Source organism: Mustela nivalis, assembly GCF_964662115.1.
Source record: "Mustela nivalis genome assembly, chromosome: 2".
NCBI lineage: Eukaryota > Metazoa > Chordata > Mammalia > Carnivora > Mustelidae > Mustela > Mustela nivalis.
The window spans coordinates 160,345,072-160,364,083 of NC_139021.1; the positions used below are offsets into that span (position 1 = coordinate 160,345,072).

The 19,012-nt window shown below is 37.3% G+C and overlaps 1 protein-coding gene across 15 annotated transcripts in view; it reads left to right on the forward strand.

Moving 5' to 3' along the window:
- The window catches only part of BTRC (beta-transducin repeat containing E3 ubiquitin protein ligase), a 182,793-nt gene that overhangs the window by 111,200 nt on the left and 52,581 nt on the right, over positions 1-19,012 (forward strand). For all 15 annotated transcript variants that reach the window (XM_082722416.1, XM_082722414.1, XM_082722409.1 and 12 more), the window contains one exon: positions 7,088-7,177. In XM_082722416.1, coding sequence (XP_082578542.1) covers positions 7,088-7,177 — 90 coding nt within the window. The remainder of the gene's footprint in view (positions 1-7,087; positions 7,178-19,012) is intronic.

A 19,012-nucleotide genomic window follows, 5' to 3' on the forward strand; every position in this document is an offset into this window, starting at 1 on the left:
CACACACTCTCTCTTTCTCTCTCTCTCATGTATTCATTTCAGTAGAATTAGCCTCTCAATAATATTGAATCTTCCAGTCTATAAACATAGTATATGTCTCCATTTAATTTTGTCTTTTTAAATTTTTCTAAGCAATATTTCTTAGTTTTCAGTATACATTTCTAACACAGATTTATTTCTATTTAATGTTTTTCAATGTTAGTATAAATTTTTTCATTTGGTTTTTTATTCTTGACCCTCTTTCCTGTCATTTGTGAATAAAGACAATTTTATTTCTTCCTTTGCAAGTTATTTGCCTTTTTTTTTTTTTTTTTTTTTGCTTATTTCAATGACAATGGCCTCTGATATAATTTTGAATAGATGTGATAAGGGAGCATCTTTGCCTTGTTCCCAGTCTCAGAGGGACTGTGTTTGGTCTTTTGTCACTAAGTATGATGTTAGTTGAAATTTTTTTAGATGTCCTTTATGGGATTAAGAAAGTTCCCTGTTATTTCTAGCTTGCTGAGATTTTGTTTTATTGTTATTGTCATTATGAGTGAGTGTTTAATTTTGTCAAATGCTTCCCTCCATACTTGCTCTGTTAATATGGATAATTACATTAATTGACTTTATTAAGAATTTTTGTGTCTGTATTCATGGGGTATATAGGTCTATAGTTTCCTTCCTTCCTTCCTTCCTCCCCCCCCCCACTTCCTCCTTTCCCTCCTTCCATCTTCTCTCCCTCCTTTCCTTTTTCCCTCCCTTCCTCCCTCCCTTCCTCCCTTCCTCCCTCCCTTCCTTCCTTCCTTCAGGCTCCACACACAGCATGGAGCCCAGTGTGGAGTTTGAACTCACAACCCTGAGATCAAGAGATGGACACTTAACCAGCTGAGCACCCAGGCACCCCTATAGTTTTCTTTCTAATGTCTTTGTCAGGTTTTGGTGTCAGGGTTATGCTGCCCTCATAAAATGAGATGAGAAATTTTCCTCTCCTCCTCTATTTCCTAGAAGTGTTTGTGTATGGTCCTGGTGTTATTTCTTCACTGATATTTAATGGAATTCACCAGTGAAACTATCTGGGCCTGAAGTTTTCTTTTTGGAGAAGAATTTGTTTTTTAATTTATGTGGAATAATTTTCACTTACAATTTCAGTTTCTTTAATAGATACAGAGCTATTCAGGTTGTCTTTTTCTTATCATGTCAGTTTTGTAATTTGGGTCTTTCAAGAAATGTACCCTATTTTATTTTATTTTATTTTATTTAGTTAATTTTTGAGATTTTGTTTGTTTATTTATTTGACACAGGGAGAGAAACAGCAAGAGAGGGAACACAAGCAAGGGGAGTTGAAGAGGGAGAAGCAGGCTTCCTGCTGAACAGGGAGCCAGATGTAGGGCTCAATCCGGGGACCTTGGGATCATGACCTGAGCCAAAGGCAGCTGCTTAACAACTGAGCCAACCAGGCGTCCCAAAATGTATCCTCATTTATCCAACAGATTATAAACTGTTCATATTTTTTATTTTAATATCCAGATTATTCTGTATTGGGCTAACAAACCCATGTGCCCCTGTGACATACCTTTGACATGTGCCCCTGTGACATACCTTTCATTCCCTGTGTATCTCCATGTTTATCTTGTATTTTCCCTGTGCAATTCTGGAATCTTTGTATCTCCAGAGAGCTATGGTTCCTTTCAGTGTAAAATGGTATTTAGAAGCCAAGTTTGAAGCGTTAACTTATATTTTACGTTTATATTGATATATTTTGAAAGCCATGAATTCTTTTTTGTATCTGCAGTTCTAATTCAGTACCACAGAGTTTATTCTAGATCTCTCCCTTTTCATATTTATGATTATTTGTTCTTATAGTAAGAAACCTGTTGTTTTTTTTTTTCTTTCAGCACTTTAATCATGTTGTTTCTTGTCTTCTAGTCTTCATTGTTTATGGTGAAACTTTTTATGTCTTCCTTTATTTGTATTGTTGGCTCCCATGTATGGAGCATCCCTTTTTCTTAGGCTCTTTCAGGGTTTTGTCTTTGATACTGGTTATCAGCAGTTCTGACTGTTTGTTCCTAGTTCTTGTTATCTTTGTATTTAATCTCCCTAGAGTTTGCTGATCTCAGATCGGTAAGCCAATGGTTTTCACCAAATTTGAGAACTATTTGTTCATTATTCTTATAACTTTTCTTGTGCCCCATTCTCACTTTTCTTGTGGGTTTCCAGTTTACAACTATGTTAGATCATTAACACTTACCCACAGATAATTGAGCCTCTGTTCATTTTTGTTCTTTTATTCTATCCTTCTGATTAGATCATTTTAGTTGATCTCTCTTTAGTTCATTGACCTTTTTGTCTGCCCTCTCCAGTCTACTTTTAAGCCCATCTGGTAAATTTTTTAAATTTCAGATAGTATGGGAACGCCTGGGTAGCTCAGTTGGTTGGATGACTGCCTTCAGCTCAGATCATGATCTTGAAGTCCTGGCATCGAGTCCTGCATCGGGCTCCCAGCTCCATGGGGAGTCTCCTTCTCCCTCTGACCTTCTCCTTGCTCGTGCTCTCTCACTGTCTCTCTCTCAAATAAATAAATAAAATCTTTTTTAAAAAATTTCAGATAGTATACTTTGTAGTTGTAGAATTTTGGTTCATTTTGGGTTTTCATTTTTCTGGTGAAAATTTGTTTATCCATTGTGATTGTATCTTTCATTTAAGATGTTGAATATTATAGCTTCTGTAAAGCTTTATAAGCTGGTTCCAATACTAGATCATCTTGGGACCATTTTCTACTGGTTCTTTTTTCTCTTGACTCTGGGTTCCATTTATCTGCTTCTTAGAGCTAGCAGTTTTTGATTATATAGTGGACATTATAAATTACTCATTGCAGAGACTGGATTCTTTTATCTTCTCCTGATTAACTTACTGACTGATCACTGTGACTTCATAGAGTGTTGGTTTACATTTGTTAGGGCAGGTATGTTTTGATTTTTCCCATGAAACTAAGGTAGAGGCTTTACTCCTAAGACCTGCTGTTCACTCTCAATGCAGGATAATCCCAAGTTTTCAGTGCAAATTTGAGATGCCTATTAAGTTCTTGTAATTTAGTAGGAATCAGATTCTAAATTCTGTCTCCCCTCATGGGCACCAGCTTCAGTCTCTACCCCAGTCTTTCAGTTTTCTCTTACTTTCCATTGGAATCATTATAGTTTCCCATTCATGTATGTAGTTTGGGGATTAGCTGTGGATTAGAGGAGAATTGAGCCTCCCCTGTGGGTCTGTTCTCTGTGCTTTCTCAATCTTCAGCCACTGTGGCAGCCCTGAGCTCCGTCCTTTGGCATATCAAGCCAATAAATGGGCTTTCTAACTGAATTTTAGTCACCCTGCATCAAGTAGATTGGTGAGTACCCTCAGGGAAAAAGCACATAAACATGGATGTTACCCTGTGTGTTGCTCCTCTTTGAAGGTCAGTCTATTCTTCCCCTCAGTTTCTTACTACTTTAGGTCATTCTCCAGTGCCTTTAAGTAGTTACTATTAAAATTTTTCCCTATGGTTTGTAATTGTTACCTTATGAGGATTAATCCCATGTAAGCATCTCTGGCATTATTAGAACTTGAACTCTTTGGCTTACATTTTTTATGTTATTCAGTGTTTACTAATCACTTCATAAATGTCTTTTAAAAACATAGGAAGTTTCATCTAAAAGCTTTTATGTTGTCTATACCTGAATAATGTTTGTGGTATTAGTAATTGCAAAAAAGTACTGAACCCTGAGCCCAGAAGATACGTGCACTAATAGCTGCTATACACAAAGGTCAGATGATCCAATTTATTCCTTTAAAATATGTTTTGGAGATGCCTGGGTGGCTCAGTCCGTTAAGCTTCTGCCTTTGGCTCAGGTCATGATCCCAGAGTCCTGGGATCAAGTCCTGCATCAGGCTCCCTGCTCAGTGGGGATTCTGCTTCTCCCTCTGCCTCCCTCTGCCTGCCACTCTCCCTGCTTGTGTGCTCACTCGCTTGCGCTCTCTGACAAATAAATAAATAAAATCTTTAAAATATGTTTTGAAATAATTTCAGCTTAAATTGTGTAAGAATAAAACAGTTAAGTGGTTATAAATTTCTTAAAGTTTAATTTGAATGGAAAACCAATTTGATAATACTTTTTCTCCATTTTCTTAAATGTTTTTACCTACATCTTTCCAAAGAATGATAATTGACCAAAATGAATAGCTCATCCATTACTGATATAATTAATAGGAGAAATCATAGCTTTTCCTCACAGCAAAATAATTCCATTTAATAAATGTGGAAGGAAAACAGGAAATCTAAAAATCACCATCAGAACACCACAGTGAAATTACCATAGGCAAGATCCACCAATGGATGCTAAAATTAGTAGGTAGAAGTTGAAGTAGAATCCAAGTATTTGCATCATCTCAGAATATTTCTCCCAATATATTTCGTAATTCCTAAAGAAAAAATAAAAAATTTACAGTGGAGAATCTTGGCAGACATGACCATAGGTATACGATAAAGTCTGACATCACTAGAAATACTTAATAACCTGCGTTAAGAAAAGTGCCTCACCTTTGTGGTATCCTTCCCAATAATGTATAACCTTCATCTGATCATGAGAGAACTTGGGACAAAGCCAGATTGAGAGACAATATATAGACTAATCAGTACTCTTCAGAGGTATCATAGTCCTAAAGGACAGGACTGAGAAATTGTAATAGATTAGAGGAAACTAAAGAGACATGATAACTAAATTCAGTGTGGCATCTTGGGTTAGATCCTGAATAGAAAAGGGGTCTTAGTGGGAATTGGTGAAATTCAGAAGAAATTCTTTATTTTGTACCAAGTTAATTGTTTAGTTTTGATAAGCATTCTGTGGTTATGTAAGTCATTAACACAAGGGAAAGCTGTGGGGAAGGGTATACAGAAACTCATTTTATAACTATTCTGTAATTCAGAATTTTAAAAAATGGATTTTTTCCTATTGTTGCTTATAAGAGCTTGCCTATGTCTTAAGATTTTTCTCTTTAATTCCAACACATACAGTTCTCCAACATTGTAGTTCTCAAAAAGTGTTCCTAAACCAAGAGCATTAACTTCAACTAGGGAATTGTTATAAAAGCATTCTCAGAATCCTGGGGTAGGACCTAACAATTTGTGTACTGGGGGGTTTTTTCCTTTCTTTTTTTTCCCTTCAGATTTTATTTATTTATTTATTTATTTATTTACTTACTTACTTACTTACTTACTTACTTTTAGAGAGAGTGAGCAAGTAGGGGGAGGAGCAGAGGGAGAAAGAATCCAAAGCAGACTTCATGCCAAGCACAGAGCCTGATGTGGGGCTCTATCCCATGACTCCAGCCGAAATCAAGAGTCAGTTGCCCAGGGGTGCCTGGGTGGCTCAGTGGGTTAAAGCCTCTGCCTTTGGCTCAGGTCATGATCCCCAGGGTCCTGGGATCGAGCCCCGCATTGGGCTCTCTGCTCAGCAGGGAGCCTGCTTTCTCTTCTCTCTCTGCCTGCCTCTCTGCCTACTTGTGATCTCTGTCTTTTAAATAAAGAAATAAAATCTTTAAAAAATAAAAAACAAAAAGCCAGTTGCCCAACCTACTGAGCCACCCAGGCACTCCAACATTCTGTGTCTTAACAAGTCCTCCTAATGATTCTGATGCGTGCACATTGAGGATCATGATTTATACAAACATGAAGGAAACTTAAAAACATTGTTTTACTATATTGGCCAATTAATAATGTTTGTTTACCATGAAGTGTAACCAGTTTTTTAAATTGTGATAAAATACATGTAACATAACATTTACCATCTTAACCATTTTTGAATGTACAGTTCAGTGGATTAAGTACATTCACACTGTTGTATAACTGTCACAACCATCCATCCCCAAAACTCTTCTCATTTTGTAAAACTGAAACCCTCTACCCATTAAACAGTAATATTCTATTTCTTCTCCTAGCTCTGGCAACCATCATTCCACTTTCTAGCTCTCTGATTTTGTCTCCTCTAAGTATTTCATATAAGTGGAATCTTATAGTATTTATCATTTTGTGACTGGCTTATTTCACCTAACATAATGTCCTGAAGGTTCATTCATATCATAGTATAAGCCAGAATTTCTTTCCTTTTTAAGGCTCAATACTATTCCATTTGATATATATGCCACATTTTTTGTGTCCCTTCATCTGTCCCTGGACACTTGGGTTGCTTCCATGTTTTGGCAGTTATGAGTAATGCTGCTAGGAACATGGATATACAAATAACCTTTTCAAGATTCTGCTTTCATTTCTTTTGGCTATATACCCAGAAGTGATATTGTTGGATCATACGGTATAGTTCCAATTTTAATTTTTTGAGGAACCACCACCATGCTGTTTTCCACAGCAGTGTATGTATGCTTATACATTCCCACCTGTAGTGCACATTGGTTGCAGTTTCTCCACATCCTTGCCAACACTTGCTGTTTTCTGTTTTTTAATAGCAGCCATCTTGGGGGCACCTGGGTGGCTCAGTGGGTTTAAAGCCTCTGCCTTCAGCTCAGGTCATGATCTCAGGGTCCTGGGATCGAGCCCCACGTTGGGCTCTCTGCACAGTGGGGGCCCTGCTTTCCTTCTTCTCTCTCTGCCTGCCTTTCTGCCTACTTGTGATCTCTGTCAAATAAATAAATAAAAATCTTTAAAAAAATAGTAGCCATCTTAGTGGGTATGAAGTGAAATCTCATTATGGAATTGATTTGCGTTTCTGAAATGGTTAGTGATGTTGAGCATCTTGTCATGTGCTTCTTGGCCATTTGTATATCTTCTATGGATAAATGTCTGTTCAAGTCCTTTGCACATTTTTGAATAGCGCCCCCACCTTCCATACGTACAGAGAGACCACTGCTACTTACATACTTGTTCATGAGCTCATCAGTGGCTCTTGTGGGCTCTCACTTTCTTTGCTTCTACCTGCCTGCCTTGTTTCCAGTACCCATAAATCTGGAATTTATACTTAAGTCTCTTTATGTGTTGATTTTGAGAATAGGACAGGACTTGAAAACTGTGTATGACCACATTTTAATATTTAAACCTGTTTCTAAAAAATTCTCTTTACAGACATATAACAGCTGTGCCAGGCTCTGCTTAAATCAAGAAACAGTATGTCTAGCAAGTACTGCTATGAAGACTGAAAATTGTGTGGCCAAAGTAAGTAATATTACCCATTAGTAGTATTATACTACATCATAACAATGCTTTATTTATAAGCATCTTCACTCAGTATTGTTGTTAAAGATTATCATAAGATTTTATATATAAAAAGGAGTACAGCGGGTATCATTTCCAAAGCAGACAGCAAGTTGAGTCTCCCATCTCTTCAGCTATAAAGGAATTTTTTGGTTATGCATTCTGGTCACACTTCTGTCTAACTCACATTTGTTACTTGACACTGGTTATGGATTATTACAAATAAGATTTGTGAAAGAAAATATACAGTTATTTTTACAAGGTTTTTCATGGGTTCTAAATGTAATTAAGTATAGAATAACCAATGTAAGGATTGTGAAGTATGCTATAGAAAAATTCAATTATTATATCGCTATTACTATTTTTGGGTGGTCAATAATAGAAATACTGCTTTTGTTGATTTTGATCTGAGTGGACAGGTAATGTTTTATCATGCATATGAGCTACATTTTCTCATGTATAAAACGTGCATATATATAGATACAAAAGTAATCACATGTTAGAAACCTTATGGTCTAATAATTATATTAAGTATGGCTCTAATCTTCCAAGTATCTCTAATTTCATAGGAACTTTGACTTAAATTTAGGTAACAGCAATTTTGATTATTCCAGGAGTAAGTAAGATTCCAGTATGGGCTGTTTCTAGACTTTTACCTTGCATATATGCAAAATTACTTCCTTAATAACTTTTCAGGGTTTTGTCACTGTTAGAACATTCCCAACTTTAACGAGTTTAGTCTATTTTATCATACACTAAGGCTCTCAGTTACTTACTGTTATTATTAGAGTCAGAGCTGGTAATCAGGTAGTCTCCATCCTTTGCTACAGAAATTGAAGGACACCTCCACATTTTTTATTATTTTTAGGTTATTTCTTAAGATATGCCATAGTCACTGGACCTACTTAACCAACTGAAAGTATATCATACAAACTATAATCGTTAGAAATGATCCATGTAAGAAATGTCAGTTTATTTAAAATTATAATTTAAAAAGATAGAGTCAGTTAAGTGTCTCTTAGAGTTTCTTAGTAATTTGCTATAAAATGTGAAAACAGTAAATTACATATATTTATGTTTTTCAGTCATGTAGTCACAACCAGCAAGTGCTAATTGGCCCTGTTTTATATCCAGCATTTGTACATTAAAATGGGGTATCAATTATTTGGGCCTTTAAAAATAATTCTCCTTTTTGGCCACATTGCTCAGTTTCATCACAAGTGGGTGACTTCTGGCTAAACAAGGTAAAATCTGAGCATGAGCACCGATCCAAGGACAGGGTGACAATTTTAATGAGTTTCATTGAGAGCTAGCCAAGTGAGCATCTGTTCCTTTTGTTTTCTCCATACTTTGTAAGCCAGGATCTCTAAGCTATAGAGTCATGTTGGTGTGTGTGTACGATGTGTTTTGTTTTGTTTTTTTCCCACCCTTTACTTCAGTGGTGCATGGTTAGAAATCTTCTGGCATCTGGCACAATGGCATAATTTCTTCTATGCTCTTGGGTGAGGAAATAAGTTTGCTCATTGCTGCTCATCTGTCTGTTTCCTTTGCTCCCAGATGGTGACCTTCTCATCCCATTCTTGCTTATTGTAACATTATTCTGACACCACATCCTTTCATCATTTCATTCAATACCCTAATTTAATAATGATTTCTTTCATTTCCTATTGGAACCCACCTAACTTTCTGATTCCTTTTATTGGCCCACATCCTGGCTTCTGGTTCATTGCCTCTGATTTGAGCCATATGACCAGTTGTTCAATGGCAAATAAAAGCATGTAGCTAAAAAAATTTTCTTTTAACAGCCTCCAGTGAGGTATCAATAACATGAGAATAGAGCACACGTTTTCCCTTTTCTATTTACATGTGTTATATGTATCTCATGATTCTGTGCTGTTTCTACTGGCCTCATGTATTGCTTGACCTTTGAAAGGTAGTGACTTGCCATTATTTTTGTAGGTCTGCAAGCTTGTCCCTGTTTCCTGCTCTTCACCTTTAGCCCTTTACTGAAGTGTTTCATCTGCTACACTTGATGTGGCTGCAGTAGCTTTTCGTTTGGTACAAGTGTCTATTGTTGATTCAGATTGTACTCCAAAGTGGCCTTGAATGTCTGACCATCTCCATGTGAGAGCAACTATAATATAGTGATAATCAAATTTTTGTCCTCTAGTTCAAAGGAGCTAATTCAGAGTAACTTTGGTTTGGTGGAGATAGTCATTATTATTATTGAATATTATTTATTATGAGTTTTAGAGAAGACATTATACCAGTCATTACCTGAAAAACAGCAAAGTTGTTTTGTTCAGACCTTATAGTATGTAGTATATGTCTCTTCTTGGCCAGAAATACCTTACCATGAATGTTTTATAATTGGTCTATGAAGAGGGACCCTTCTGTACTATTTAGACGATAACAATACAAAGTGGTAAGACAATCACTCTAGGTTAATGATAATCTTCTGAATCTCTAACTTGAAGAATAAGACCTAAGAAAAGATTTAAAACTAAAAATGAAGGTTGGGTCATTTTATCAGTGTTTACTTAGTCTAAGTAATATTTGGAGGCATTGAAACATCTTTTCTTTGGGCGCCTGGGTGGCTCAGTGGGTTGAGCCACTGCCTTCGGCTCAGGTCATGGTCTCAGGGTCCTGGGATCGAGTCCCGTGTCGGGCTCTCTGCTCGGCAGGGGGCCTGCTTCCCTTCCTCTCTACCTGCCTGCCTCTCTGCCTACTTGTGATTTCTCTCTGTCAAATAAATAAATAAAATCTTTAAAAAAAAAAAAAGAAAGAAACATCTTTTCTTTTCATCCAAAGCCTTCCTTCTTACTAATTATAGCCCTGTAGTTCACAAGACTTGTTTGGAGCATGATGAGCTCTGTATTTATTGTAGCTTTAAATGGATAGTCATTATTGACTACCAACTTAGTCTTTAAAATCAATAATCACATTGTACCTAATTGTCAACCTTGATGATGTTTTTTAATTGGTAAATAAAACCAATTTATATTCTCTTTTTTGCTTACTTTATTTAAATACTACCAAAAATTTTGGTTTCGGGTTTTTCCTAATTTAGTTTTTACACATGCATGCGCAGAATTAAAATTAAGTTGTTTAAACGCATCTACCTAGATTCCTGGCCAGGTAGGAGAAGTTCTGCCTCTTTATGTTGGGAAAATAAACCTCTTCAGTAGTCCTTTGTAGATGTTCTGTATTGTGGTTGTTTGTTGTTACTGTTTTTTACTTGAGACTAATAATCTGTTTGCAACTGACTGAGACAGAAAAATGTGATGTTCCTTTCCACTCACTCCAGATTTTGATAGAAGACTTGTTTTATTTATTTCCAAAATTATATCCGCAGGAAACAAGCTGTTTAAATTCAGATTATGCTGAAGCAAAATGGTCCTGGTATGAGAAGCAACGTGCTGTTTTACGAGCACAGAGTCCCTTTTCTCATAACTGATTGATAGTAAATATTTTCCTGAAGAATTATTGCCAACCATGAACAGTGCAACTGTTTCACTTTTTTTCCGTGCTACTTGCTGTACCAGCCATTGTCGGTAATTAAGATCTACAATTCACAATGCAGACGTTTGCACTTCCTCTGGGTCTGTGCTATTTATAAGGCATTTCAGCTGTTCAGAGTTTCTTTTGAGTTTTAAACTACATGTTAACAGGCTTCTTTAATATACTGTTCTACAAGTAGCATGTCAGATGGGCCATTTTTTGCACAGGCCTCTCTTTCAGGTCTAAACATTAGCTTTGTGGAGAATATGTTAAGATTTAACCATGTCATCAAGGCCAATGAGGTTAGAAAAACTCTGGAATGTAACATGTTACATATTAGCATATTGCTATTTCCAAAAGGCAGGAATAAGGTTCAGAACTACTATTTTTTTTTCTTTCATTTTCAAATGTTCATATGATTTTAATGAGTGTTAATGGGAATTATGGAGAGGGTCTGAGAAACACTAGTCGTGACTTTTCCCAGTTACTTTGAGGTAATAATCAAGGACCATTGTTATAAAGAAGCGTTTGTGTGTTTGTCAGGTTAAGGATTCAGGAACACATAACCTCCTGGATGTGAATTATATTTAGGAATACAGATGTGGGATACCAAAATGGATCAGCAGATTGACTGCACATTTGTTGTATTGATCATCTTCAGGAACCCTAAGTAGCGTACACCACTGGAGAGGAAAGTGTGAATGGGAATCCTGGTCTGTATTAATTTGGTAAAATTGAAAATCATTTTCAGCCATTTCAAGAGAGTTAATTTCAAAAGAAAAAAAGTGAGAATCTTCATGAATTATGTCCTTCAGTGAGAGAAATGCTTGCACAGTCTCCTTACTTCCTGCACTCTTTGCTAAACATGTAGGAGAAAGAAACAAGAAGCAGAAAGCTGTCAACAAAATATGGGTAAAACTTTGCCATGAGCGAGGATCAGACTGGCTGTGTTAAGCCTGAAGTCAGCTGTGTTGATGCTGCATGTCGGCTGCCAGTGTCTTCCAGCAGAGCAGATCTGCAGAGAAAGGTGGACACGGGTTTCTGTGCTGATTCTTGATGGGCCCTTGGAATATAGACAGAGCTTCAAACAAAGCCTTTCCAAGGCAGTTTTATTTGCCCGAACCTGGAGATCTCTGTAGTTCTTTTGAACTACAATGTTTTTATAAACTTTTTTCCCTCAGTGAACTCTTTACGAACCTTTTTTAAAGATAGCAGCAGTGGTTCAACTGTTGGGAACCACTGATCTGACTGAGGCACTTCAAGATGCTAGAACCTGTTCCCATTTCTATCTAGCCAGGGAGCTAATAAGATTAAGTTTGTCTTTGTGGATTGGTCCAGATTAGCAGGAGTTGAGCCCAGTCAGTGTTTTCCTCAGTTGAAAAACGAAAGATTGGGAGAGAGAGGGATGAAGGAAGAAAGTTCTTCATCAAGAATTGACTGCAGTATTGCCTGCTGATGCAAGTCGGATCGCCCGCATCGAGAGATCACATGGCTTCTCCAAAAGTCAAACGATCAATTCGCCTCGTTTTGGCTCTGTACTTAATGCACAAACAGTGCGATCTGCGGGGCTGTAATTGCATTGTTAGGGCCAAGGAACAAGCCTGTGCCTTTTCAGCAGACAGCTGGCAGGGAGAGAGGCATGTTGTTAGGAAAGAGAGAGGCAAGGCAAATAAAATTACTGCTAACGCTCAGAGATCGGCAGGAGTCCTACTTGCCTAATCTTACCGGTGGGAGCAAGCGGCTGTTGTAATCCAATTATAGCAGCATAAGCAATTTGTTAGACACTCCGCATAATGTAACAATTTCCCAATAAACTCTGACTTGTAATAACGTCGGCAAGAGTCCGCATAAATCTGCCCGAATGGTGGGGGCTGGAGCGTTCGGCTGGGGGCTTGTAATTGGCGCCATCAGCACGTTTTGCGGAGTGCAGTATGGTGCAGTCTTTTAGTGCAGGAATTTTAAGGAGAAAAGCATGGCACACGTTTCTTAGAAAACGAAAAGTGGCCATTAAAAGGGGAGCAGCAAGAAGGGCATACTCTTGCCTTCACATTACCTAGGAATCTTAGCGTAGAAAGAAAACAGGAGGAAGCCATGTTTCCTTCAATACTAAAGGGGGGGAAGTGGGGGAAGAGTATGTGGACTAAATTTCTTTATTTAAAAAGCATCAGTTTCTATTATTTATACGCCCCTTTTCCAGCTCCCCAAAACGCTGTTCAGGCATCATTTAGCTAACATTTTTACAAAATGCTTATAGCCAGACAAGACTAGAAATGCCAAGTTTAAATTTGTTTTCTTCTAGAGTTTAGCATTTTCTTTACAACAGGAAAATACATTTTTCTTTGTGCTCAGAATAAATCTTTTAAAGATAACATCTCACTGAATAGCAAACCTTTCTGTAGAGTTCTGCCTTCCACTTTAAGAAACGTCTCTTACCGAAGGGTTTAAAACCTAGCTTATTTCCTTAGCTGGTTTCATTACCATTGCTTATTTTCTATTCCACAATACATTGTGAATGTCTATGATACAAGGATTAGTACTCTTGTTGAATGTTAATATTGTATAAGAATACAGTTTTTCTTATTTAAAACTGTACCTGTATGACCATTATAAAAACAATTTTGATTCTTATGCCATAAAATTTGTTTTGGAAAAATGTTGTTGTGTGGAGCAAAATAGAAGAATCTCCATTATTTATTGATTGATTAGCATTTGTAGTCACAGAATAGAGTTTATTTATACAAGGTAGAGAAGGTGAGGAGTACTCAGAAATTTGTGTTAATGGACAGATTTTCATGCTACTGAGTGTGTATTAAACATTTTCTACTTTCTTATGCCAATTCAACTCTTCATTGTTGTTGTTAATTTGTGTCAAAACAAAGCTTCTGAAATAAGAACAGGATTATTCAAACCATCATGTTGCTGTGGGTATTATCACAATAAATATTTACTTTGAGTATAAACATTTCCTTCTACTGAAGCAATGCTGCCTTGTTTGACTGGAGCTACATCAATAAACTGCAGTGCCTCTAATAAAGCCACTCAGTGTCTGGGTTTAACTAATGGCTGATTTTCATGGCTTTGACAGTGAGCTGTGTGCGTTATTTTCTCCTGATATTGTAAAAATAATGAGAGCAAATTAGAACAATCAGTTTACACAGATAGCTCCTGATTGGAGGCGATGGGCAATATGGCAGCAGGTAATCCATCTTCGGGCTCCTGTCACATTAACTTCAGCAGTGTGAAAAGATCAGGTGGGGTAAACGGGGATCCTGCCCAATCGGAACACTGAAATTAATGAGAAGAGCATTGTTCTGTGATCAACCTTTTAATTAGCAAGATTGGAAATGCAGAGAATGATGAAGGCAGCACCACAGCTGCACAATGCCAGGCACAATTCCTGAAAGGGGAAAGAAAGGAAAAAATCTGTGGGTTTTACATCATACTTTTCTTGCTGCATACAGGCATTATTCCATTCTAGAGCTGGTTTACAGACCACTGCCTACTTTCCAAAGTAATGTCACAAATATTGTTGATGTATTAGTGATCTATAGGCTATAATTCTGTCAGGGGTCATTTAGGATTTTGATTACCAGTATACTTTCTTTGGTGTTGCACATAGGGTTTTATTTTTTTATTATTTTTTAATCAAGTAAGCAAAGAAATTAATTTTTTTTTTGTTTAGATTTTATTTATTTGACAGAGATCACAAGTAGGCAGATAGGCAGGCAGAGGGAGGGGGGAAGCAGGAACCCTGCTGAGCAGAGAGCCTGATGCGGGGCTCCATCCCAGGACCCTGAGACCATGACCTGAGCTGAAGGCAGAGACTTAAGCCACTGAGCCACCCAGGTACCCCAAGAAATTAAATTTTAAGAGGTTCTGTCTTACTGACCTTCTGCCACCCAACCCCTCCAGTTTTTGGAGTTTTTCTTGCAAGTAGCATGAAAGTTTTCTGATTTGGAGTACTTTTGTCACTTTGAGTTATTTAAAAGAGGAGCAAAGTCTAGGCAGTAAGCTAAGGCATATTTAGATTGTGTTCCTTCCCTGATTCCGTTTATTAGGAAAATCACTGTTTTTCCCCCCTGCCATTGACTTCTCAGTGTTAAGGGCTGTGTTATTTCAATTTATATAATTGAGAATTGAATATCAATGAAGTATGGTGTTTATAGAAGGAAGGGGGAGGAAAATCTATGCAGTGACTGAAACTAAAGGCTGATTCATCCATTTAAAGCTCAGTTATACTAAAATTGAAACCTTGTTAATTATCCCTGTAATATTGGAAAATGTGGTATAAAGCTATGGAAGATATTAATGAACCAGATTTTCTCTGCCAAATCAGTGCCTGTTTTCTAGGCCTACTTTGACAGGCTTTGGCTTTGGGAAGAGTATGAGATTTTCAGTATTCTAATCTTTGTACCTTCAGCTTAGTTGCTTACTAAAAAAGCAAGAATATAATGTATGCTATGTAAATGAATCCATTTATCCTCCAAAGACATGTAAAATAAATTTGTGGTTTTTTATATTAACAATTAATTGACTTATGCATTTATTTAAGGTACTAATACATAGGGCCACCTGGGCGGCTCAGTCTGTTAAGTGTCTGCCTTCAGCTCAGGTCATGATCCCAGGGTGCTGGTGTTGAGCCCCAGGTCAGGCTTCCTGCTCACCAGGGGAGTCTACTTCGCCCTCTCCCTGTGCTTGTGCTCTCCTGAGCGCTCACTCTCTCACATAAATAAATATAATATTTTTTAAAAAATTAAAAAACAAATACTGACACATAAAAGCGAGTTACCCATCTGAGTAGAGAATTAACAGTAAAGAGCCTAAAGTATAGTATGAAATATTGAGGTTAGATGTAAGGTGATCTTTTCTCATCATAGTTAATAGAACCTTTTTCATATTTTTTCATTATATATATAACTAATGGAGGTTCTAGCCTTGTAGCCCTAAGATGCTATATTTATAGAAAGTAAGTCCCTGATATTATACCCCTATGCAAAACCTATAGAATAAAGGCACTTCACTTCCCTGTTGTACCTATCTTTCACTCTCCTTCCCCCCAAAATCTTTAGTATACATTTGAAATTCTGTCAGAAATCTGATTTTTGTTTTTGTTTTGTTTTTTGATTGACAGTGAGATTTTCCTGAAAATACTCATATTCAGCATTTTAGGATCAGTGGCTTAATACTAAAGAGTCTCTAGGACTCCCCCCCCCACCCCACCCTACACACACAGTCTAAGAGAATAGTGCTACTGTGCATATTAATATTTTAAAGCCCACTTGTAGAATTTTGCATGATACTTTTCTACATTCCTTAATCTGGAAGAGAGATTTTTATACTTAGAGCTTTTATGGATTTTTGTGGCTGTTCATTTTCCTCTCTCCTAGTTTGATAGTTTCAGAAGCCTGGGCTCATAAGCTCTCCATGGATATGTTCTTAGTCATATGGTGTAAATAGATCACTTACAAAGCTTGTGTAACTTGAGCTCTCCTTTTGAACCTTTCAGTTCCCATGAGCTCAGGGATCCGTACATATAAAATCTTATTCTTGTGTCATGACTCCAGCTTGTAAGGCAATGAGCTATGAATTTAAATGACTCATCATATGAGTCATTATAAATAATAAGTAATTATTAAATATTATATATAATATATATTATATTATAAAAATATAATATATATTATATTATTAAATATAAGTAAAATAATAAACAAGTGATCAAATGACTTATTCTATCTATACCAACTAATTATAAAATAAAATTGGTGGTTTTTCCTTTTCTTCCTATGATTCAGGATTTCCATCTGACCTAGTGATCTTGCCAATATTTGTTCTTGTTGTTAGAGTTCTTTTCCACGAAGATTTGCTCTTTACATAAACATCTCCTTTTTGAGGGCATCTTTTTGTTTATATTCGTAATTACAGAATGTCTTAACTGGCTGAATGACCAAGAAACTCCTTTTTTTTTTCCTAACAGACCTAGAATTACCAAGTCACCTTAAATTCTACTAATCCCAAATCCCATGAATAGGGTTCACTTTAGAGAAATTTTCATAGTCTAGTCCTTTGGAGCTCACCTAATACATCTTTATTTAAAGTTCTTACATATGGAACCAGTTGTATCTCTGATGATATTATAATCCTTTCTAGTTCCCCATTGCCCTGATTTTTAGTTTAGGGGTATGTTCCTATATAAAGAATTGGAAGGGACTCCTGGGTGGCTCAGTAGGTTAAGTGTCTGCTTTAGGCTCAGGTCATGATCCCAGGATCCTGGGATTGGGTCCTACCTTGGGCTCCCTGCTCAGCTGGGAGTCTGCTTTTCTCTCTACCTGCCATTCACCCTGCTTTGTGCTCTCTCTGCCTGGTAATTAATTAATTAATTAATTAATTCTTTTAAAAATGTTTTATTTATTTATTTGACAGAGAGACCACAAGTAGGCAGAGAGGCAGGCAGAGGGATTGGGGGAAGCAGGCTCCCTGCTCAGCAGAGAGCCCAATGCAGGGCTGGATCCTAGGACCCTGAGACCATGATCTGAACTGAAGGCAGAGGCTTAACCCACTGAGCCACCCAGACACTCCATAAATAAAATCTTTAAAAACCCAAAATACTTATTAAAAAATAGGAGGTCCAGGGACTCCTGGGTTGCTCAGTCAGTTAAGCGGCTGCCTTCAGCTCAGGTCATGATCCTAGGGTCCTGGTATCCTCGGGTCCTTGCTCGGCCAGGAGCCTGCTTCTCCCTCAGCCTGCTCTGCCTGCTGTTCCCTCTACTTGTGCTGTCTTTCTCTCTCCCTGATAAATAAATAAAAATCTTTTTTAAAAAATATGAGATGTAGAAAAGACAGTTAAAACAGAGTGATGTGAAAAAAAAGAAGAGTGATGTGATAGAGACTGCATAGCTACTTTGTATTGAAAATCTAAGAAAGTCCTCTTTTAGGAGGCAACATTTAAACTGAGATCGGGGGTGCCTAGGTGGCTCAGTTGGTTAAGTGTCAGCTTCAGGCCCAGGTCAAGATCCTGCTGGGGCTCTCTGCCCAGCAAGTAGTTGGGTTCTCCCTCTGCTCTACCCTCACTTCTCTCTCCACTCCTGCTCTCTCGCTTTCTCTCTCTCAAATAAATAAAATCTTAAAAAAAAAAATTGGAAATGGCCATTTTTTACTCACATATCTTCAGAGTGGAAGATCTTTTTTTTTTTTTCTTCTACTTTGTACTCCTCAAGACTTTGAGGAAGAAAGAGAATATGTTATGTTAATGTTTATTAAGCCTTATGTTTAGGCACTGTAGTGCTAGCTCTGTTATCTCTTTCTCTTTCTTTTTTTTTAAGATTTTCTTTATCTGTTTGACAGAGAGCACAAGCAGAGGGAGAGGGGGAAGCATGCTTCCTCTTAGCAGGGAGCCTGACACAGGGCTCCATCCCAGGACCCTGAGGTCATGACCTGAGCTGAAGGCTGATGCTTAACCGACCAAGCCATCCAGGTGCCCCAAGAATATGTTAGTATTTATTAAGCCTGATGTTGAGGCACTATAGTGCTGTGTTGTCTGTTTCAAACCTTATGTGAACCTGATAAGATGGATGCATATCCCCTATTTTATAGATAAGGAATCTGCAACGTAAAGAAGTTAAGCCTTTTCCAAGTTTTCACATCTCTAAGTTGCAATGTCAAGTCTTGAACTCCAGTCTCTCTGACTTCAGAGTCCTTCTTTACTATATACCAGGTTGCTTTTCAAATAGTATTTGGGGGCCCTATATTTCTCCTGCCATTATACTTGGCTTCATACTACAAAGCACCTCTAGCTTTTCTCCATTTGATTTCTGTAACACTTTTCACATCTGGCAAATGTTATTTCTTCATCTCCCCTGTCTCCCTTATTGCTTGTAAGATAATGTTGTTCCAACTGAACTGAGCCAAATACTGTACTCAGAAAACAGTCTCTATTCTAGGCTACCTAGTCAGTAATTCTACTGTGTAACTTTAAATGCTTACTCAGTGATAATCACCTACCTTGCAAACACAGGTCTTTAAAGTGTCTAAGATGACCTCATGGCTCTGTGCTCCATTGTTCTACATATAAAATGAGTGGGACAGTATGAGTCCAATACAGCCATCTCAAGGTGGTGACTCACACCTTCCTAATTGTTTTAGAATATAGATCTCATCCTACTATGTCAGGATTTACATTTTAAGTATATATTGGCAATTCTTTTATATCAAAAATTTATTTTTCCTGATTAAGCTTGGTTATTAATTTTGTCAATTTAAAAAAAAAAATGTCCCTTAAGGCTTCCAGGTTGAGGC